General features: G+C 38.6%; 1 protein-coding gene across 1 annotated transcript in view; it reads left to right on the top strand.

Annotated features, from left to right (window-relative positions):
- Gabrg3 (gamma-aminobutyric acid type A receptor subunit gamma3) overlaps positions 1–23,418 on the top strand; it is a 574,107-nt gene that overhangs the window by 26,110 nt on the left and 524,579 nt on the right. The window contains exon 3 of the mRNA XM_004872184.3: positions 11,580–11,647. Coding sequence (XP_004872241.1) covers positions 11,580–11,647 — 68 coding nt within the window. The remainder of the gene's footprint in view (positions 1–11,579; positions 11,648–23,418) is intronic.

The raw sequence follows: 23,418 nt of genomic DNA, 5'->3' as shown, positions 1-23,418 counted from the left end.
TTGTCTGTTATATTTATTAAGCATATCTTGAGACATGCTAAGGCAGACTGGATGGCTAATTATTTTCCACTACTTGGCTTAAGATTTCCTGAATTCTCCACCCTAACCCCTTGTGATTTTTGACTGTTTTCACTCTGGGCTCTTCCCAGTCATAAAACAACACTGAAAGCCATTCTGCAATCTTTCTGGGTGGCTCTTTCACTGTTTTCATGTGGTTTCTTTACACATGTGCACTCATTACCCAAGAAGAGGCCTGTTAATATCTTCATGGTTTTCTCTGCATAGTTCTTTTGTCTTCTGAGTTATTCTCTATGAACTCCAATAGCCATGGTCTGCTTAGACTCTCAGCTTCATCTCCTTAACTCCAGGAATCAACCAAGCTCTGCCTGAGTGGCTTGCTGTGAGCCTCAGGTGAGAAACTTGTGGCAGTTGTTATGCTAACTTTGCTTATTTCCATCCTTAGTTGTTCTTTGTCTGAAATCCAGTGTCTTGAAAACCACAATTTCCTATATTTTCTTAGATTTTTAATTGTTTCATATGAAAAAGTAAATCTGGTTCCTGTATTTCCATCTTGGGTGAGAGCAGAAGTGGTTATCTTCTGGCTGAATTTGATGTTGCAAGCTTATTCTCATCTTTGTAGACCTTGGATTTCTTCTAGACACTTGGTTTGAGAAGTTACAGTTAAAGTTAGGAGTATGGTTTTAGCCAGTTCGTTATTGGACCACTACTAAGTCATGTTTTTAAAAACAGGGATGTATACTTATTACTTCTACCACACTGGTTTGATTTGCACAATTCTGTATTCCCAAATAAAATGAATAGAAGAGAGTAACTTCAAACAACCTGTAGGCTGCAGATGGCTTGTGTATTAGAGTCACACTGAACCATTCTTTTATTTGAGAAGTATTCAGTTGACTGCATAGAGAATAATCATTTTTTAATGTATTTGCTTTTTATTCTGAAGTTTTATTTGTTTATATCTACAACATTTTACACAGCACTCAATTTATGTCTAACACTAATCTGTGTCTAATGCAAATTTATGCCTAACACAAAAAGAAAAAGTATCTGTGTAGATGTATAGATACAAAATTATTTTAGCAAAAGTTTCTTGGATTTGTCTGTCTAGGACTTTTCTTGAACCCCAGAAACTTTCAGATCCTCTTTGTAATCAGTCTTGAGCTTAGTTACTGGCATGCTGGGAAATTCTGGGTGGAAGTCACAGGTGGCAGTGGAGGATGCTAAGGAAGTGGCAGTCATCCACAGGTGATAAGGCCTAGGCAGGGCACCTTCTCAGGGAGCTTATGGGAGGAGAGCAGACTCCTCCAGTGAGGTCATCTCAGTCTGGAACCTGACTCAGAGTGGAGTTTGCTGGGTGGGACAGTGTGCGTAGGTCCCTCGGTGAGAAACAGGAGGACAGTATGTGTGATTGGGTTGGTGGGTAAGGAGAGCAGTGCCAAGGAGTCACTGGGTTGGGGAGGTGCACTGTGAAGTACCTTGCACTTGCATGGCACAGGCCTTGAAGCCATGGTGGAGATTTGAGCTTTGTCCTTAGCTTTGTTTGAAATAGATCCTGGCCTTTGAGGAGCGTGAACACCACTACTGTTGAGATACGCGCAGATATTTCTTGAGATTAGTACAAATCTCAGAAGATCTCAAGACAACCCTCCTTTCATCCTTTAAATTAAAAACTGCCACTCTCAACAACTATGTGGTGCCTCTGATAGTTAAGCTCAACTGTCAGCTTGATTGGCTTGGGAGCCATGTAGGGATTAGTGAAGCACACTTGTGGATGGGCCGTGGAGGCTTGGCTTTGGGATCTGTATCTGATCCCTGGCCCCTTCCACTGTGGGGCTGTTTCCCTGCTCTGCTTCCTGGTCACCATAAACAGCACTTTTTCTTTCCTGTGTCCTTCTGCCACGATATTTCTGCCTTGGAGCCAGTTGATCACAATGGAACATCTGAAACTGTGAGCAGACAAACCATCTCCTTTATGTTGTGGATATTCGGCATTTGGTCCCCAAAATGGGAAAGCTGCCCAAAACGTTGACACATAGTTGAGATTAGGCATTTAAAAATCATGAGCACTTGTCCTTCCAACTCTGTCTTTTTCCCCAAAGTGGCTATCCTGGACTTGCTTACATAGTAGTAGAGAATTTGAGTGAGACCAAATTCTTGTTCAGAATTCATACAGTGTCATTTCTATCATAGTCTTAGTTAAAGCCAGTCACAAGGTTAATGTGGATCAAGTAGATTGTTGGTTGTTGTGGCTAATGTCAATATACCAACGTGGTTTTTACTAAATTGAATTTGGCCTAAGGATGGAAACGTTTGGTAGAATTTGCCTTAATAAGTACTTCTACCAGCAGAATATGAGAATAATCATCTCCATAAACCTACCAGCATTTTTCAGTTCTAGTTCAAAACCTTGAGCATAATAAACAGGAGCAGCAGTAAAAGGGAGTGCAATTATTTGGTCTCCTAAGTACTTGTCAACTCCTTCCCAACCAGTGCTTTTGAACTCCGTATAGAGATACATTTTCAAACAGAAAGATCTTGGAAAAGGTTTATATAATAAATTGTATCCACTGTTCATCTTTTCTTTCTAGAGAGTAGTGGAAACTATCGCTAAACCTACCTCAGCTACTGTTACAGGTGTCTCTTTTAGTAAATTAAAATTAGCCTCAGGTAATCCCAGAACATGAACCATTTAAAAGTAATTCAGCTAAACATTATATTTTAAGTACATTAAGAATAACAGAAAAATTGCACCCAGAGTCAGACTCGAAAGAAATGAGTAAGTTTCAGCCTGTTAAAATACATTATAACATATTTAACTTCAGTGTATACTGTTGTTGGATAAATGCAAGTGGTTGAAAACAGTGACTAAGTTGTTTTTTTTTAAATTGAGATTTAATCCACTTACCACAAAATATACCATCTTAAAGTATACAATTCAGTAGTGTTTTGCTATAATCAAAATTTGTTCAACATTCCCACTAATTTTGTGACATCTGTGTAATCCCCAAGGGTAATCCTGTACCCATTAGCAGTCACTCACTATTATTCTATTCCTCTTAGCCTCTGGCAACCATTAATCAACCCTCTGTCACTATGAATTTGTCTGCTCTCCACATTAAATGTATATGGAATATGTAATTCAGCATGTGGACTTCTACATGTAGCTTCCATAGTGACTTTTCATAATGTCATATTTTGAAATTTTGGATTGCACAGTCAGATTAATTATTGTTATTGCTGAAAGAATGTGCACATACCCTTAATTTTAATTCCAGAAATACGATGAAGAGTTGTTTTCTTAAATATTGATGACATAAGAATTTTTGAGTGATTATCATTCAGAGGTTCAGTCAAGAGTGGAATCCAGGGTACAGTGGCCTGGATTTAGCTGTGCTAGTGTTGGCAGGCCTTTCTGGTCTCTATAAATAAAATCAATTAATCTGGTTGTTTAGTTAAATTCTCGTATTGATTGCCCAAGTGTTGGGTGGTGGTGGCAGCTTTTATCATTTTTCTATTTTACATTTTCCTGTCACGATTTCCTATCAAGCATTTGCAAAGCAGCATATACAGATTTTTTTTTTAAGTTGAAAGGAAAGAATAGGAGATAAAATTAATCTAAGAAAAGGTACCAGCAAAGCAGTCGCTTGCTGACTTTCAGCAGTCTCTTGCTGACTTACTGAGCTGACACCTGCGTAGCTGTTCAGTAGTGACACTCAGCTGATGACATGATGACTTCCAGTTGGCCTTTCCTGCCGCAGCAAAAATTTGAGTCAGACGAAAGTCTAGAGTTCCTACTGTCAGTACAGCTGTGTCCCCCTTGGCGTGTGGAACATTCCCAAAGAAGAGAGGTGGGGCAAGAAGGGACCAGAAGCAAGTTGAACAAGACTGTTCACAGAAGGCCCCTTCTCCACAGCCTCCCCTGAGCTGCTTGGGTGTCTACACTCAGATGCACACTGGCTCATGTGGGGCTACTCTAGGTTTGCACAAACGGCCCAAGTTTGTGGAGACTGAATATTGGTAGCAAACCTTGTGGAATGGCCCATCAGGGTTGCTGGAAGGTAGGAGTCTTTGCTCTTTTCCTCTCCAGTTTGTACTCATGCCTCCTTCCCAAGCTATATGTATATTGGGATAAACTAGTTTATGAAGGTATTTATGTTTTATCAAGTAACACATGAAGATTAAAAAAACTCTTGTGTTCCAATAAGTATGTACATATGTACACACTATTGGCCCTCTGCATTTATGGGTTTGGCATCTCTAGATTCAACCAGCCATAGATTAAGGATACTTAAATAAATTGCTTCTCTGATGAACAAGTGCAGATATTTTCTCCATCATTATTTGCTGAACAATATTTGTAATAAATATTGATAGCATTTACATTATCTTACATATTATAAGTTGTCTAGAGATGATTTAGCGTGTACAGCAGTATGTGTGTAGATTATATGAAACTACTGTGCCATTTTGTATAAAGAACTTGAAAATTTGCAGATATTAGTGTTTGAGGGAGATCTAGAAACCAGTATTCTATGGATAAACAGGGGCAGTACATAGTTACATATGTAAACATATAAACACACAAAAACACTAGCCACATAGATGAAATTTGGGGAAGCCAGGGAAAGATATAGTATGTATTTCAATTTCTGATATGCATTGGTTTGCTTATGGCTTTATTTAGTGAGTCTACTGCAAAGACCATCATCATGTTATAAATGTCAGTAAATACTAATTAACATTGGTCTTACAATTAGGACAGTCCTCATCCAAAAGGCAAATTGTATGGTCTTACAATTAAGACAGGCCTCATTTTAAGAACCGGTGTTCCAAACATGGTATCATGTGTTCATAATTGGAGCCAGATGAAAAAGGCAATCAGAAAGGGTTGAGCATACTCCACTGATTGGTTACAGGCATTCTTAGTTCTTTTACCTAGAAAGACTGAGGTAGTTTCATAGTGTCAAAACAATATCCTCACATATTCTTAAATTTAAGAGAAGATACAGGGCAGTATCAATTTAAAGTTTGAAAATTAGCAGACTCAGGTTGAATTCAGGCTGGCCAGCTTCATGGTCTTGAACCATTCTCACACCATTTTCTGCCTTCTCAGTCACCTCTTTTCTTTTGAGGTTTGATTGAACCCATTCTGTCCCTATTTTTCATCTCTGTTCTTCTCTATTAAACAACACAATTCTGTCCCAAATGTTTTTGTCATACATGTAAGATCCCCTCAGTTTAAAGAGTTTAATCTGCATTGTGTTTCCCACTTCACTGTCTCAAAATTTTGCTCTTGACATAGCTTAGCTGGTTAAACATTGAGATTCTTACTCTTAATTTTAAATTCTGAACATAGTATTTACTTTTTCAATTCTCTGACACTGTAGCCCTTTTGAAAATGTTCTTTCTCTCCACAGCATTCAGTAGACCCTTGACACTTTCTTTATAACAACACAATTTTTTCCGTGCTTCAGTGAAATAGCTTGTCTCTTACTAACCTCTTCCTGGCTCTCTTTCTCTTCCCATTGCTCAGATTCCTGGCCTTTCTATAAGTTACCTCTCAGCTTCTTCTAAAACCTTTCAATGCCAACCTTTATGGCTTGAATCACTGGCTCTATGTATTAATATGTATTTTTCAAATTTAACACTTTGGCCTAGATCATTCTATTACTTAGATCTATTTTACTTTTGGAAATTTGAGGTGCATGAGTAGTCTGAAATTCTTGAATTTGATATATACAGAAAGTCTCGGCTGGTCTGGTAATTACATATCTCCTTCTAACAAGCTTTCACTGTTGCCACAGTAATCTAGATGAGGTCACATGTGACACTAGACTTTCCTTATAACTTGAGGTCCAAACTTTTTATTCTGCCAATACACTTTTATGTTTCACAGTAATGAAATTATTCTTTTAAGAATATTTCCTGCTTTTCCTTCGATGTATGCAGAATACCAATTAAATCAAAATTAGAGGAACTGTCTCATGCTCTTGGTCTGTATTTGGCATTATGCAGCAGCTCTTGCTTTCTAACTTGCTGGGCTGCCTGCTTCTTAATATTTTTATTAACTCTTAGTTCAAAAAGGCACTTGACGATCCACTAAGATTTGTCTGCAAACTATAGTAAACTCTATGACAATGTGTAGTTTTCACTGAGCATATTACTTGTGACTTTGTTCTGTACTCAAGCTTACTTGTTTTATTTTCTTCGCTATGGGAGTCTCTGAAATAGCCTATCCAATTTGCCTGTTTTCTCCTAACGTAGCTTGTCATAGTACATATGTCCATAACAAATTTTTATTGAACTAATTGAAATAGTGACTGATACCTGCATAGCCCACTTCTTGTACTCTTCTATCCTTCTTGCAAATCTAGGCTTTCATATACTATAATTTATTAATTACGTGAAGAATTTCCTTGATTAATTTTTATAGTAGAGATCTGATGGAGATGAAGTCTCTCAAGTTTTAGTCTATCTGAAGATTTTTATTTCTTCTTGGTTTTTGAAGGACATTTTTGAGTGTAAAATTATAAGCAAATATTTTTCAGCATTTAAAAACATTGCATCATTGTTTTTTGTCTCTGTTTTTTATGAGTTATTAGCCATCATTTTGATCATTTTCCTTCTTCATGCTCTGTGCTTTTTTGTGGCTACTCTGAAGGTTTTTTCAGCACTTTTGATAATGATACACCTAGCAATGGTTTTATTTATGTTTATTATTCCTGGAACTTGATGAATTACTTTTGATCCATGATTTTATGTCTTTTATCAGTTCTTAACTATAATCTCTTCAAATATTTTTATTCCAGTATCTATTTTTCTGTGACTCAAGTTACACTTTATCTTCATAACTTACAAATGTAACTGAACCATATGCTTATTCAAAACCAATTACAGGTAACTTTTATATATAGAGGGTAGAAAGGCTGCAGGAGAGTGTACTCCTTTATCTAAGGTAGGTTCGTGCTCACACCACACTCACTTTTACCTAGGTATCTGGCTTTCTTCCTTCTTACCCATCACTCTTGGAACTTCTTGAACATCTATTTCACTCAGTATGACTTAAACTCTGTGAAAGAAGGGATGTTATGTGTGGATTATGGTCGATGTTCAGACGCTAGAACTCTGGGGAGCTCCGTAGTCATCTGTTAAATTATGTGTTGAATGAAGATCAGCAAGTAGGAAGGCAAAGATAAACTTTGCCACTTTTAGAAAGGAGATGCGTTTGCCAGCTTTCTGTTACTATAACAAATACCTGAGACAGTCAACTTATAGGAGAAAAGTTTTATTTTGGCTCTTAATTTTAGAGGTTTTAGCTCATGATCAGGTGGCCCTACCGCCTCTGGGCCTCTGGGAGGGTGGTAGATGGCAGTGGTGGGAAGTGTCTGATCGAACAAAACTGCTCAGCTCATGGATGAGGACAGTAAGAGAGAGAGGGAAGAGACCTGGATCTCACAATCACATTTGAGAGCAACCCCCTGCCCCATTGAACCAAAGAACTTCTCTCAGGCTTCATCTCTTAAAGTTTCCACTGCCTCCCAGTAGTGCCAAGCTGGGAACCAAGACTGTAAGTACATGGGCCTTGGGGGACATTTAAGATCCAAACTGCAGCATGAAGCTCTTAAAAGGTAAAGATTAATAAAACCCATCAAATAATCTATTAATAATATGAAAATATTTGAAATAGTCCAGTGAAAAATAAAATATCTTGTACTCATTGGACTTAGTTGTAATAGAATCATAGGATTTCATAGCTGCATATTTAAGTACTTTAGATAGCTTAAAATGAGTGTAGTCATACAGTATTTGTCCTTTTGTGATTGGTTTATTTCACTTAGCATCATATCCTCAAGATCTATCCATTTTACAGTATGTGGCAGCATTTTCTTTTCTTAAAGGCTGAATAATGTTCTATTATATGACTATGCCACATTTTTTTACCCATTCATCTGTTGATGGATGTTTAATTTGCTTCTTCCTTTTAGTTATTGTGATGGAGAGAAATTTCAAAATTTGATCTAGTCCATTTCTCTATTTTTGCTTTATTAGCATTTTGGTGATTCTTTGATTTTTTTGGGTTGGTATCTTATGATTCTCTTCTATTTTCTTTTGTTTATATTATGTAGATATTCTCTGTGGTTGTCACTGGACTTACACAAAACTTAGCATTTTAAACTGACAATATCTTGAGTTCAATTACGTATAAGAGTTCTATTCTATAAAAATTTTGCCTACAGTTTGTGTTTTTGATATAAATGCTCTCTTTGTATGTAAACATAGTTTAATAGTTAATTTTTGTGCCTTGCATTTTAAATTCTGTACTTGGTTTAAAGGTGATTTGTGTACCTGTATTGCAACACACACTACTGCATTCAACGTTTATCTGTGCACTACCCTGCAGGAGTTTCGTGTTTTCCTTTGGTCTTGTACTGTGCTTCACCTTCATGTTGCTTAGTTTGAAGGACTCTTCAGCACACTGGTCTAGTAGATTTATTGGTGAAGTCCATTAACATCTGTGTACTTCAGAATAGCTTACTTACTTCTTAATTTTTGAAGGACAAATTTTACTGGTCATAGTGTACTTGGTCAGCATTTTGTCTTTCAGTACTTTGAATATATCAACCAAAGCCCTTCCAGCCTGCAGAGTTTCTGCTGAGCAGTTCACTGACATTCTAAAGTTACCCTTGGTACATGATGAATCATTTTTCCTTTCACTTTTCAGGGTTTTCTTTGTGACTTTTTACAGCTTCCTTAGGACCTGTCTCTTTTAGGTCCTTTTAGGACAGACCTTACTTGGGTTTTTCAGTCTTCCAGATTGAGTGTGTCCATTTCTGCCCTCACGTTTGGTGAGTTTTCAGCCATCAATTCTCCACATAAGCTCTTGGTGCCCTTCTCTTTTTCTCCTGCTTCTGGAACTCTCATAGTTTGTGCTGTTCCTCTTGACAGTGTCCTACAGGCCCCTTAGACTATCATCACTTTTTCATTCCATTTTCTTTTAGCTTCTTATTTTGGTAATTTCAAAGTGCTGTCTTTGAATTTGCTGATTCTTCTGGCTTGCTAAATCTACTTCTAGTGAATTTTTGCACTTTGTTATTGTATTGCATAGCTCCAATATTTCTGTTTGGCTTTTCTTCTTAGTTTCTGCGTCTTTTCTGATATTGTCATTTTGTTCATATGTAATTTTCCTGATATAATTTACTTGTCTGTCCTTTTTTAAAAAGGTAATTTATCATCCTTACGACAGTTATTTTGAATTCTTGCCTGGATACTTATTATGCCACTATTTTTTTAGAACCAGCTTAGGATATTTAATTTATTCTTTTGGTTAGGCTATTTTTCCAGGTTTCTTTGTATGCCTTGTTATCTTTTTGAGGAACTGTGACATTTGAAAACTCATTGGCTGAGCTTTTGTGATCTGGATTTATACAGCGAGGACTTTGTCAGGGCTGAATGTTGGATCTTTGCATTGTAAACCGCAAGCTTGTGGGCTGTCTTCTTATCAGGCACCACTGGAAGATCAGCTTTTCCAAACACCTCATTGGCACTAGCATAATTCTTCCTAAAAGACCATCCGCTGGAAAGATTAATTTTCCCTGCTCCCGTGTGTGTGTGTATGAATTCCAAACTCCTGTCTCTTAAAACCTTTACTGTTCTGAAGCATTTGGTACTTATTTGGTACTTTCCACTTTAGGTAGTTAAGGTTTATGTCTGTAGATTCTTTTAATTTAATGAGATTTAAAAGCTCTAGAAACCTAAAGTCTAATAAATACTACAGAATATCCTGAAAAGTTTCATGGAAAAGTAAGTACTTCACAAAGCCTTCTGTATGGCATAATGAAAGGTTTTGCAGTATTTGGAGGCAGAATACTTTTTAAACCCAGCGAAGCTAAAGAAAGATGCCTCTTAATTTTCACAGAAGTTAGTAAAGCTTAGTCTGAAGGGAAGAATACTACTTTTATGAAATTTAGGTACTATGTGCATAGTGCATAGAATTGTGTCAGAGTCTTTCCCAAAGTGCAACTGCTCTTTGAAGTTAACATGACTTAGTTGTTCTGACACAGGTTAGAGGAGTTTTCTCAAGTCATAATCGTGATTTCCATTTTGTGGAAGTCTGAAAATCATTGCCTAGGTTATACACAATCTTACAAGAAATGGATGCAACTCATAGTTGCAGAAGTGGAGTGCAGAGTCCATTTGTGAACGATCAGTAGTTTAGCAAAACTGAAGGTGGCTGTCTTGAAATAATTGCAGATACAGCTCTCGTTTCCATAGAAACTCCTTTTGAATTTTGTTTATATTCCTCCTGGACAGAAATATTCTGAAATTGGCTCTGACCACTCTTCTGTCACTCCCTGAATGGTGTTAAAGGGAACATCCTTCCTCTCAGAGGGCATCAACTCCCTGGCTTGTGGTCTGCCTGATTACTAGTACTGCTCCTTTCTGCCAACCAAAGATAAACTGGGTTTCTTAAAAGACAAATAAGCCAGGTTAACGTTTGATGCACAATTCTAACTACCACAATGTCTGATTATATAGATTTTATACTCTTACAGATGAAATGGCAATTCTTTAAATGAGGGCTTCCCAACCACAGGGCTGTGGGTCCACAGCAGGAGGTGAGCAGCGAGCAAGCCAGAAGCCTTCCTCTGTATTTATAGCTACTCCCCATCATTCGTATTACCTGCCTGAGCTCTGACTCCTGTCACATCCTGGTGGCATGACATAGATTCTCACAGGAGCATGACCTACTGTGAACTGTGCGTGCCAGGGATCTAGGCTGCATTCCTTATAACAATAATAATAGAAAGAAACCAAAAAATGTAATAATAATATAGATAAAGGGCACAATATAGGTAATGCACTTGAATCGTCCTGAAACCATCCCCCTCTCCTCTATCTGTGGAAAAATTGTCTTCCACGAAACTGACTCCTGGTGCCAGAAAGCTTGGGGACTGCTGCTTTGACTTACTGGACTGTATTCTGAGTTACAAGATTCTAACTCTGTAATATATGTGTATCTGTGTTTTTAAGTCAGAATAATAATAGGGAGAAATGTTTCTTAATTTTCTTTGAAGCATGAACTGACTTGAATCTTGCTTTGAGTTACTTTGCTTTGGAACAATAGCTAGGCAGCCATATCTTGGATAAATAACACAAGTTTATCACTGATATTGCTCATCACACTTGTTTAGCTTTACAGCAAAACTTTGACATTAAATTACTTAGGCAACATTTTATATTTTCTCTCACACTTTTGCTATAAAGTAAACTTGACTGTTATAGAATATCTTTATAGTTATCTGCCATTGACAATTTTCAATGGATAAATGTCCTGTTTTTCTAGAAGTTAATAAATACAAATAAGAATCTTTCATCCTTTGAGGATTTTGAAAGAAAGTTAAGCACAGTTTACATCAGTACAAGTTCCAGGAAAAATCCACCCATGTGTTCCAAGAAGCCTTCAGATCTAGTGTGTGAGTCAGTAGGGCACTGAACTGTGCTCTCCTCTCTTTGTCTCTGGCCCAGGATATTAACACACCTGTTATTTGTCTCCACAGTAAAACCAACTGTAATTGATGTCGACATTTACGTTAACAGCATTGGTCCTGTGTCATCAATAAACATGGTAAGAAGCTATTTTATTTTCTAATCTGATGGCTGTTGCACCCCTTCTTGGTGATGTTCTCATTGTGGATTTCTGCTTGTGAATCATCCTGCAGATTTAAAGCTCACAATTCACGTCTTAAACCTGTAGCATTTGTTGGTAGTTTAAGTAATGCGAGTGGTCTTAAAAATGAAGAGGCAGAGTTTGTGACAGCACAGTGAGGAATTTCTCTGGTGGTTAAGAAATGTGCTGACACCACCTCCTCACAGGTGTGTGCAGCACATTGATTCTTCAGATGGAATTATGTGCAATTGTGAGGTTATTGATTTTCTCCAACTTGTTATTAGGAGTGAGTATCAATGATGGCTTTTTTACTTTTAGTTTCTTTTTTTTTCAAAATTCAAGAGATCTGCTTTTTAATGTTTCTTAGGAAAGGATTCAAGATTTCCCAGCTTCTACCTTTGTCTTCTGATTGAACTCTGAGGGTAAATCCACTGTGACTTTTTATTTCAAGAGAAATGTAGGATCAAATATGTGTTTTGCCTGAATGGTGTGTTTCCACAGGCTTAAAAGCAGTTTAAGCTTAGGAATTATTTAGTGAGAAAGACCCTGTGCCTATGGACAGGTGCTTCACTCCTGAGCTAGGCTTGGCATGTTGAAATGTCTTGGAATGTGAGCCTTCTGTCCTAGGCTGCAGGCCACGCTGCAGCTCCCTGCATCATGTTGCATCCAGGGACACTGGACTCCCAGGATTCCCCAGCGAAGGATGTTGTGAGTGCTGCCCCACACCAGGGGCCTTCCCTGCCCTCACCGCTGCATTTCACGCCTGAGTTTGGGGGATGTGCGAGCGGATGTGGGGACCTGCCGAAAGGCTGACTTGTGTCTTCTTTTCCTGTGCTGTGCATGGAAATATCCCTTCCGAAATTAGTAGCAAAATCACTTCTTTTCATTGCCAGTTTTGAAAAGTGTTCTCTTCTTTTGAAGTGAGAGTTATATATAAGGGTAAAATATATTTATGGGTGATTCCCTTAAAAACAACCATCTCAAGGCTGGGGATATCTCAGCTCCGTGGTAGAGCATGTGCTTGGCATGTGCAAGTTTATGGGTTGAGTGGCTCCAAAACCCCCACCAACAAAAAACCCACAATCTTCAGGCCACTCATCTGTAGAATACAGAGGTGAAATGGATAGCAGAGAGTAACTTCACACAACCTGTAGGCTGCAGATCTCGTGGATTAGAGTCAAATCGAGTCACTCCTTTGCTTGAGAAGTATTGAGCCAACTGCATAGAGAGTAATCATTTCTTAATGTATTTGCTTTTTATTTTGAAGTTTTATTTGTTTACATCTGTTCTACAATGTTTTACTCAGCATTTAATTTATGTCTAACACTAAATCATGCCTAAAATGAAATGAAAAAGTATCTTCTAGATGTATAGATACAAAATTATTTTAACAAAATAATTTACCTGAAACTTTCAGATCCTCTTTGTGATCAGTCTTGAGCTTAGTTACTGGCATGCTGGGAAATTCTGGGTGGAAGTCACAGGTGGCAGTGGAGGATGCTAAGGAAGTGGCAGTCATCCACAGGTGATAAGGCCTAGGCAGGGCACCTTCTCAGGGAGCTTATGGGAGGAGAGCAGACTCCTCCAGTGAGGTCATCTCAGTCTGGAACCTGACTCAGAGTGGAGTTTGCTGGGTGGGACAGTGTGCGTAGGTCCCTCGGTGAGAAACAGGAGGACAGTATGTGTGATTGGGTTGGTGGGTAAGGAGAGCAGTGCCAAGGAGTCACTGGGTTGGGGAGGTGCACTGTGAAGTACCTTGCACTTGCATGGCACAGGCCTTGAAGCCATGGTGGAGATTTGAGCTTTGTCCTTAGCTTTGTTTGAAATAGATCCTGGCCTTTGAGGAGCGTGAACACCACTACTGTTGAGATACGCGCAGATATTTCTTGAGATTAGTACAAATCTCAGAAGATCTCAAGACAACCCTCCTTTCATCCTTTAAATTAAAAACTGCCACTCTCAACAACTATGTGGTGCCTCTGATAGTTAAGCTCAACTGTCAGCTTGATTGGCTTGGGAGCCATGTAGGGATTAGTGAAGCACACTTGTGGATGGGCCGTGGAGGCATGGCTTTGGGATCTGTATCTGATCCCTGGCCCCTTCCACTGTGGGGCTGTTTCCCTGCTCTGCTTCCTGGTCACCATAAACAGCACTTTTTCTTTCCTGTGTCCTTCTGCCACCATGTTTCACACACCCCCACTGTATCTGTGAAGACAAATGACACAGCTTCAAGGAATGTAAATGCTGGAAAGTGAAACTTGGACCTTACAACAACAGAAAACAATTTCAAAGTAGAGAATGGGCTCTACCTGGGTAGTGGAATTGAGTCAGCTCAATTTCATACTCAGTGTATGAAAAACAAAAACAAAAGAGTGAAAGAGAAATGACAGTCATGTGCAGAATATATTATAGAAACAAGTACCTTTTAGAGATGTGTGCAGCTTTATGAGGTGATTTTTATTGGGCTTTCCATTATTAAGACATTATTAAGCTAATGTCTCATGCTAGTTTGCTTTTCTCTAAATAGCCAATAAACAATCAATAAATTAGGGAAGCCAATGACTATGCCTTCATATTCCCTCCCCATTGTGGCTTTTTATTGACATCATTAATTCTGAAGATTCAGCTTTAGACCTTTTTGTTAAATGAACATGGAGTTGCATTTCAATCCATTGTAGTATAGATTGATTTTGTTTTGTTTATCATCAGTTCTTTACACTATTTTTAGTTACTGATGAGATTAGGCATGGGTCAGATGGGACCGGGAGAATATTCTTTTACAGAAATATTCATAACATCTGCTGTACTTATCTTTATGACATATCTAAATGTGCGGAGCTCCCCATAGAAATCCTCCGTGGAATGCTTCATGGAATGCTTGAGGATAGCACAGACTGCATGCAGGGGAGCTAGTGAGTTCGTTTTTCAAGATATTCACTTTAAACAGTCTTTTAGGAAAGGAAAGGGGAAGAGTAATGTTCCAGTAGTAATTCTGTGCTGTCAGCCTCATCTAATCCTTATGAGATCCTAGTGGAGAACGCATTACTTGCTGCTCCTGTTTGTGTCAAGTTAGCGGAAGCACAAGGGATTCCAGAGTGGAGACTTTTCGTAAGGCTTCCCTCCCTTCCTGCGACATAGGGCCTGCAGCCCAGTCCATCTGGTGTGTGGCAGCTGTATGTACTAGTAGAGCTACTGCCTTAGCTAACCACTTGAGGTTGACAAGGCTCAGCATCAGTCTAGTGTTGGGATTGCTTTTCATTACCAATTTAATTAATTAATAGATTTCATTTTATGGGAAGTTTTAAAATTGGGGCAGAAAGTATGGAAAATTTCTGTCTACCTTTCCTTCTCTGTACACATAGCACACATACACACTTTTCCCTTTTATCAGTGTCTTTGCATTACTGTGGTATATTTTTTAGGATCACTAAACCTGCCTTTACACATCGTTACCACCCAAAGTTCATAGTTTAGATTGGAATTCATTCTTGGTGTTATGCATTCTGTGTATTGGACAGATGTGAAAGGACATGTACCCACTGTCATAGTATCACATGGTATGGTTCCCCTGCCCTAAAATCCTCTGTGCGCCACCTGTTCATCCCTCCTTCACATAGCTCCTGGAAACTATTGATTTTTTTTTTACTCTTTCCATAGTTTTGCCTTTTTTAGAATATCATATCTTTAAAATTATATATATGTCTTTCTCTCTGGCTCCTTTTGTTTGTTTTCAAAAGAAGCAAATTTATATCAGTATAAATGCATCTGCAGAATCTAAGACATGGAGTGAGTCAGCATGATGGGACTAAGATGTTTGTTACCCAGAAATTTGAAACATCACCAGAAGATGCTTCATTACATGATATATAACCTAAAAATTTAAAACTTGAAGAATGTTGTGCAGCTACGGGGGTTGTAGGGGGAAGCACAAGATCTAACAACCTCATTCCTGTTTCATTCCACTATGACTGAAGCTTTATGAGGTGATGCTCTTATGGTTTAGATCTAAAATGTTCCCCCAGATTTTCTTGTGCATGGAAAGTGACTGGATCATAGATGTGCCTTGCTTCTCAGTGGACTTGTCCATTGAGGAGTTCAGAGGCTAAATATGCTGTTAAGACATAGGGCCTGGATGAAGGTGGTCATTGGAGGTGTGACATGAAAGGGAGTGTATTCTTGTCCCCGACTCCTCCCTTCCCTCTCTGCTTTCTGGTTGCCGTGGGGTGAGCATCTTTTCCTCCAACATGTCCCTCTGCCATCCTGTTTCTGCCTTGGAACCAGCTGATCAAGGACTGAAACCATGAGCAAAAATATACCTCTCCTCCTTTAAATTGTGGGTATTGGGTATTTTTTCCCCAGTGGCAAGAAAGTAATTCAGATAACAACCATGTTTCTATTAAAGCCTGGAGAACTGTGGAATGTAAACTCCATTCCAGAAATGTTAGTAATGGAGGGTGATGTATTGCTTTGTAAAATTTTTCTGATGGCATCTAGATTCAAAAAATCCAACCTTATTTTGGTTTTCTTTGCATTTATTCTGCCTAAGGTTCATAGCAACTTTGTTTTTTTTGGTACTGGGGATTGAACTCAGGACCTTGTGCTTGCTAGGAAGGCGGGGCACCACTAAGCTAAAATACCCAGCCTGGTTCATAGCAACTTTTGCAACTATATTTGGATTCCCTTCATCAGTGTATGAAAAATTTTGTTCATTATTTCCTTTCTTTTTGATTGACATATAGTAATTATATATATTTAGGAGTACAATGTGGTGATGTGGCGGTAGATTCATGTATACGTTGTATAATTATCAAATAAGAGTAACTAATGTATCTGTGACCTTAAATATTTGTGGTGAGAACATTAGTATTAGCATATGGAATCAGCTTCAATTAGCCAGAGCATCCATCAGTGGATGAACAAAATGTGGAAAATGTGGTATTTATACACAGTAGAATAGTATTCTGCCATAAAAAGGATGAAATCCAATCATTTGCAACAGTATGAATGGATTTGGTGGGCCTAATGTTAAGTGAAAAAAGCCAGAAATAGAAGGACAAATACCATGACTTCACCGTTAGGTGGAATTTTGAACAGTTAACCTTTTTTTATTAGCACATTTGCAGCATGTCATGATTACAGTTACTGTGGAAGGTTGCTACATGCTTGTAATGTATCTTAGTTCCTTTTCTCCCTTTATTTTCTCTCCGACTCTTTTACTCCCTCCCTACCCCTTCCAACTGCTGGTCCCCTTCTCATTTCTAAAAGCTGCATTTTATCATTTTTTACCTCTCTCTCTCTCTCTCTCTTTCACTGTCTCTCTCTCTCTCTCTCTCTCTCAGAAACCATGTGATATTTAAGCTTGTCTGTCTGATTTTTTTCACTTGACGTTATGGTCTCAAGTTGTACCATTTACATGTTACGTATGAATGTCCCAAGTTTGTCTGTCTGTCTTTATGGAGAGTACTACTCCACTTTGTATAGATACCACATTTTCTTTTTTTTACTCATCTGTTGATGGGCATAGAGAGAGGGTGTTTCCAAAATTTAGCTATTATTATTCGAGCTGCCACAAACAGGGGTATGCATGTATTTAAAGAAGAGAGGAAAAGTTGATTTTGTAGGAGTAGAACAGCAGTTACCAGAGTCTGGGAGAAGAGGAGAAGGAGGAGGTTGAGAAGCTGACTAATGAGTACAGTGTTACAGGTAGGTAAGAAGCAGCAGCCCTGGTTTTCTGCTGCACAGTAGGGTGAAAACTGTACCTTTCAGAATAGCTGCAAGAGGGGATTTTGAATTTTTCATCACAGAGAAATGGGTATTATTTCTTAAAATACTGCTTCCATACCATTTTCTCTTTTGTTCTGATACTCCAGTCCCATGAAGGTTACACATTTCTCCCCTGTCAGCTTTGTCCTTCATGCTTGTGAGGTTCTTTTTCCCACTGATCCAGGCAGTGGGAAGCCTTCTAGTGTAACTAAGTACAATATCTCACTCTTCACCTGGATCCAGTGACCTGTTAAAGCCTTCTTAATTTCAGTGATGCTTCTTCAGTTCTAAAATTTTAATTTGATTCTAATTGATGTCAGTTCTCTGGTGAGATTCTTCACCTTGCAACCTGTTTTCTTGGACATGACAATCATGAAATCCATGCCTGAAAACTGCAACATCTGGGCCATCTCTGGTTCCATTTCTATTGTCTCTTTTCTCACTTAGTTCTATTTCTTGGAACGCCTGGCAATTTTGACTGTACACAACATTTTGTAGAGGTTTCAGGTGATGTTTTTCTCCCCTCTCTGGAAGTCTGAGATTGTGTAGGGTTCGTCTGCAGTCCCAAGGCTCAGCGTCCTCTGCTTCTCCCCATTTTATCCCTCAGAGGCACAAGTAGGAGCCAGAGATGCTTCATTAACAAAAACTGGCTCAAAATTCAGCTCTCAGTTTTAGATTGCTTTTTAACCTCTTACTGCATGCACCTTGGCAAGTAAATCTGTAAACCACAGCCAACTGATTCGTGACAGTGGCACCGAAAACAGACTTTGGAGAAAGGTCAGGCTTTTCAACAAATGATTTGATAATTTAAGCTTAGATAGAAAAAGATTTGATTCTAAATATGCAAGGAAGTAAATGAGAGCAAGAGAAAAACCCACATACATTTACTGGGAGACCTTTTTCTTTGAGAACTTTCCTAACTGCCTTTAGGTTATTGAAGAGGAAAGAGTTTTCTGGGGTCCAGTGTTTTCAGTTTTTCCTTAAGAATAATAAGGCTTTGAAGGAAACTAAAAGAAGTTATTTATATATGTCTTCTAGAAATATTTGTATTAAAGGAATATACATTTGCCCATTTTCAATTGTCCCAGAGGATTGTCTAATGATAAATTATATATATTATATATTATGTATATTCTATCTATATCTCTATCTATTTATTCTCTTTTACGTTAACGTTTTGAGACAGGGTCTTCCCAAGCTGCTCAAACTGGACTTGGACTTCAAATCCTCCTGTCTTAGCCCCCTGAGTAACAGGGAGTATAGACATGTACCACCAAACTTGGATAGTTTTAATGTTCTTTTTTATATTTTAGTTTTGGATTTTGGCAGTACTGGGGATTGAAAGCAGGGCTTTTGCACTGAACTACATCTCCAGTCTTTTTTCTGTCTTATTTTGAGACAGATCTCACTAAGTTACCCAGGCTGGGGGTCAAACTTATGGTCCTTCTACCACAGCCTCCTGGAGTGCTGGGATTACAATCATGTACTACCACACCCAGCTGTTCTTGCAATAAATGAAAACAATAATACTTTTACACATAAAGCTTATGCATTCAAGACATGGTTCACCACCAAAAGGAAAAAACTTTGCATGCCAATACCAATATCAGTAATAATGATGATGATAATAATATTTTAAATATACATGTTACTCCATAAATTAATATAGAGTGATCTCTGCAGCATAAAAGTAATCTTCAAGAAAGAAGATGACATTGAAATGCTTTCTGAACCTGAGATCCTGTGAGTCTGTAGCAAGAGATCTTTTTTTGTTTGTTTGTTTGTTTTCCTTAAATTCTTTTATTGGTACATTTTAGGTATACAATTCGTTTACATTTATCATTGGGTGCTTGAACCTGTACATGACGTATCTTGGTTCTTATTTTTTCCCCATTTCCTGTGCGGCCTTCCCTATTTACAAAGACTTCGTTTCCATTTTTCTTTTCTCATAATTTTTCCTTTCCCTCCTTTCCTTTCCCCTTCCCCTCCCACCACCCCTACCCCTTTGGACTTTTTCCTGTTTCAAATTATCAATTATTTGTTTTAATCATTTTAATCCTTATTTACACTTTCAGTTTCTCACACTAGAGAAACTTCAGTAATTACATATGTGTGTCCTATTTATTTCACTCAAGAAATAAATGTGCATCCATTTAGAAATAAATGTGCATCCTCAATGTGCATCCACTTAGCTATAAATGACTCTAGTTTCTCATTCTTTATGCCTGAGAAGTAGTCCATTTTATTAAAAAAAACAATATCTTATCCAGTTTCCAGTTGAGGGGCACTTGGGCTGTAATAGCTTTAGCTGTTACAAACTGTGCCACTATGAACATGGGTGCACATATATCATTGTGGTATTCTTTTAATTCTCTTGGGAAAATACCCAGCAGGGGAATAGTTGGGTCAAATGGGACCTGTAGTCCTAGTTCTTTGAGGTATCTCCACACTGATTTCCACAGTGGTTGCCCCAGTCTACACTCCCACCAACAATGGAGAAGGGCTCCTTTCTCCCCACCCCCTGCCAGCCTTTGTTATTGGTTGATTTCTTGATAGCAGCCATTCTTTCTGGGGTGAGGTGGAATCTCAGTGTTGTTTTCATCTGCATCTCTCGAATGACCAGTGATGTTGAACATTTTTTCATATATTTGTTTGCTGCTTTTATTTCTTTTTCTGAGAAATGTCTGTTCATTTCAGATGCCCATTTTTGAATTGGGTCTTTGAATTTGGGGGGTCTGATTTTTTTCAGTTATTTATATATTCTAGATAGTAATCCTTTGTCTGCGGTACAGCTGCTAAAATTTTTTTCCCGCATTGTAGGTTGTCTCTTAGCTCTGCTAGTGGTTTCTCAGCAAGAGATTTTTGACCATGAGCTTTGGGTCAAGGTCAAAGTGTCCTTTGGATCACTTGTATACTTGTAGAAAGAATCCAGTCCAGAGGTCTGACATATTCTTCTTGGATGAAGGAAATATCATCTTTACCCTCTGCCCCTCATGTCCGTACCTCTTAGGATGTCTTTATAGATGAACACATCACACTATGCATACATGTACACTTTGCCGTGTCTTTAAGCCACAGTTTCATTGTTAATAGACAGCTCTTGCTCTAACAGTATCAGTTGACACTTATTCAGTACTTCTCTGTGTGTTAGTTTTTCATCACTGGGAAAAAACACTTATGATGAATCAACATAAAAGAAGAAAGATTTATCTAGTTTTTAATTTATTAGACTATTTCTACTGATGGCATGCTTCAGGATTGGGGAGGAAAACTACCTGATTCAAGTGTCTGAGAAGCAAATCTCTTTTGTTCTTCTAGGCTGCAGTAGAAGAACTTTAACAGGGTTATAGCATTTCCTTTCCTTTATAAAACATTCTCAGCAAACTGCACCAGATAACTACAGTTTGGTAAATTGTTATGTTCTCAATTATGACATTGCCATGTTTTATAAAGTAACTAATTTAATAAAATTACTATTGTGAGGACTTGAATTTTGTGTTACATCCCAAGAGATATTTTCGGAGAGCACAGAACACAGCTCTTGGGACTAAAGTTATCTGAATACTTCCTGAAGCTTAATCAGCACTTAGTGTAGTTACAGCTTTACAACAAGGATGGTGTGCTCGGTTGTTAACAGTGTCACCACAGAGCAACAAAGCTATAAGGCTGTTTGTTTGTTCGGGACATTATTTTGCTGTTTGGTTACTAAGGCCTAAGTAAGCACTCTAAGAATTACTTATTTGGAGTAATGGAACCTAGAACTCAGGCTATGGTTACAAGCATCAGCTGGGGTCTGCATCTGGTCCTGAGTGACTCAGCAAGATCTGTGGGCTCATCTTTTTTTGTCCCAGTTACCACAACCAGAGCAATTTATTACCATAGGAAATAGGATCCTCGGCTCTAGACTGAGGTGTGAAACAGGGTGACTTAAATGAGTTGGTGAATTAATAGAAGGCTTGACTGCACAGCAGTAATCATATCAAACACTGCTTTAAGGCAGACGAGGGCTCAGATTTCCTCAGCAGTAATGACATACACAGAATTTAAACTCCATTTGATTATAGAAAGACCAGTTTCTAACAAATGAAAATGTGTCACCTGTGTAAATAATATTAACTGTGTAAGTAATGTTATTTATTATTTATTATTATTATTAACCATGTAAATAATATTAAATTTCTTTGAAACTGGATTAAAAAAAGAAGAAAGGTTTATTTTGGTTCATGTTTCAGAGGTTTCTGTCTGATTCTTCCGATGCATAAATTTGGGCTTATGGCTGCACAACACTGCATGGTGGAAGTGAACAGTAGAGGATTTCTGTACACCTCATGGGAGCCAGGAAGTACAGAGAGGAAAAGGCCAGTATTTCAAGAAGTTAATTCTGACATTAAGCCTATGAGGCCATTTCAATAATCACCCAAGTTTTTATGGAGTTAAGACTTAGGAAGTTCCTGCCCTATTCCAAAGATTATCTATCTGGAAGATGATAGGACTACCATTTTCAAATTTCCATCTCTGAAATATCCAGGGAATTGATGCGCACTCCATAATGGGTATGCCTTAAATGAGATGGAGATGAATTCTATATTGTATCTGTCCTTCCATTTGTTCTCTTGCTGTCTTGGGACTTATTACCATGTTATGCAGAATGTCCTCATAAGATGGACAGCCATGTGCACAACCTGAATGGACAGGAACTTTTCAGAAGTCTAAGAACATCTGTAAGAATAAAACAGCAGACCTTTGTTAGCATTCTTCAAATGTATGAGTGGCTTATTTTTCTTTGTATCTTGGACTTTTCCCCTTCACTTGTGTATGTCTCAACTCGTTCTTCACAACACCAGCTGTATCATATGCTTCTGGAAAGATCTTTTTTTTGGTACAGGAGATCGAACTCAGGACCTTGCACTTGCGAGGTAGGTGGCGGAACCACTGACTAAATCCCTGGCCCTGGAAAGATCTTTCTGGGGCATAAAGAGACCTTTTGCTGGAACGTAGGACAATTGGATGAGGACTTGCTTGCTAAAATGTCTGTAGCCTCTCTTCGCCCCCGTGCTCGCACAGAGGCCCATGTGGTTTGCTGTGACCGTGACTGGAGTGCACAGCTGTGGCGCGCCGGGCCTTGGTGCAGGGGCTGCAGCGCTCTGACAGAGGCTTGAGGGTGGTGGGTCACATGCATCTTTTGGACAAGCCTCTCTGGTAGATTGTTGAGGATGAGTTGAGGGTGGCAAGAGACACACTCAAAGTTGGGAGGTTTCTGGGTGAGAACTGGTGAGCTCTAAGTCTGAATGTTGGTAGGGGACTATAGAGGAGGGTGTAGATTTGAGAAATATAACTTCCAAGCCGTAATTGAAAGCATGTGGACATTAAGAAAGGGAGAAGTCAAGAGTGACTCACATCCTAAAAGTGTTTATTAATCCAGTAAATATTATTAAGTTCTCACTATGTGTCAGATGGTGAATCAGGTAATGGGAACACAGTAGTGCATGGAACATAAATGCTGAGCATTTATGAGACTTCAGCTCTTGTAGGGTAAGACAGTCAATAAACAAACCTGCACAGTATTACATCAAATTGTGGACAGTTCCAGGAGGAAACTAAACACGTGGCTGTGACTGCACCAGGAAGGTTTCCTTATGGGGTTTGGGAAGGGAGGAGAATGGAGGGAGCCTTGATGAAAGTTTGTATGTGCCAGAACACAGGACTTTTAGAGACCGTGGGATGTGTTTGCATTTTATTCTTGGTTCAAGAGGAAACCCAGGGAAAGTGTTAAACAGGTAATTTGTGTAATGTGCTTTACATTTAAAGTAATGCCATGCCCTGATGATGCAAAGACTGAAAGACCAGACTTGCCCCAGTTCCCAAAAGGCAATGGACTGCATCTGTGAATCCTCTTCGTGGAGCCTTTTATAGGCTGAATTCTGTCTCCACCACCCCCAGTTCATATGTTGAAGTCATATTCCTCT

Source organism: Heterocephalus glaber, unplaced genomic scaffold, assembly GCF_053883595.1.
Source record: "Heterocephalus glaber isolate CG9 unplaced genomic scaffold, H.glaber_assembly_v1.0 deba00001531, whole genome shotgun sequence".
NCBI classification, from domain to species: Eukaryota; Metazoa; Chordata; class Mammalia; order Rodentia; family Bathyergidae; genus Heterocephalus; species Heterocephalus glaber.
The sequence above is the reverse complement of the archived record's forward strand: the minus strand, read 5'-3'. Positions and strand labels throughout refer to the sequence as shown.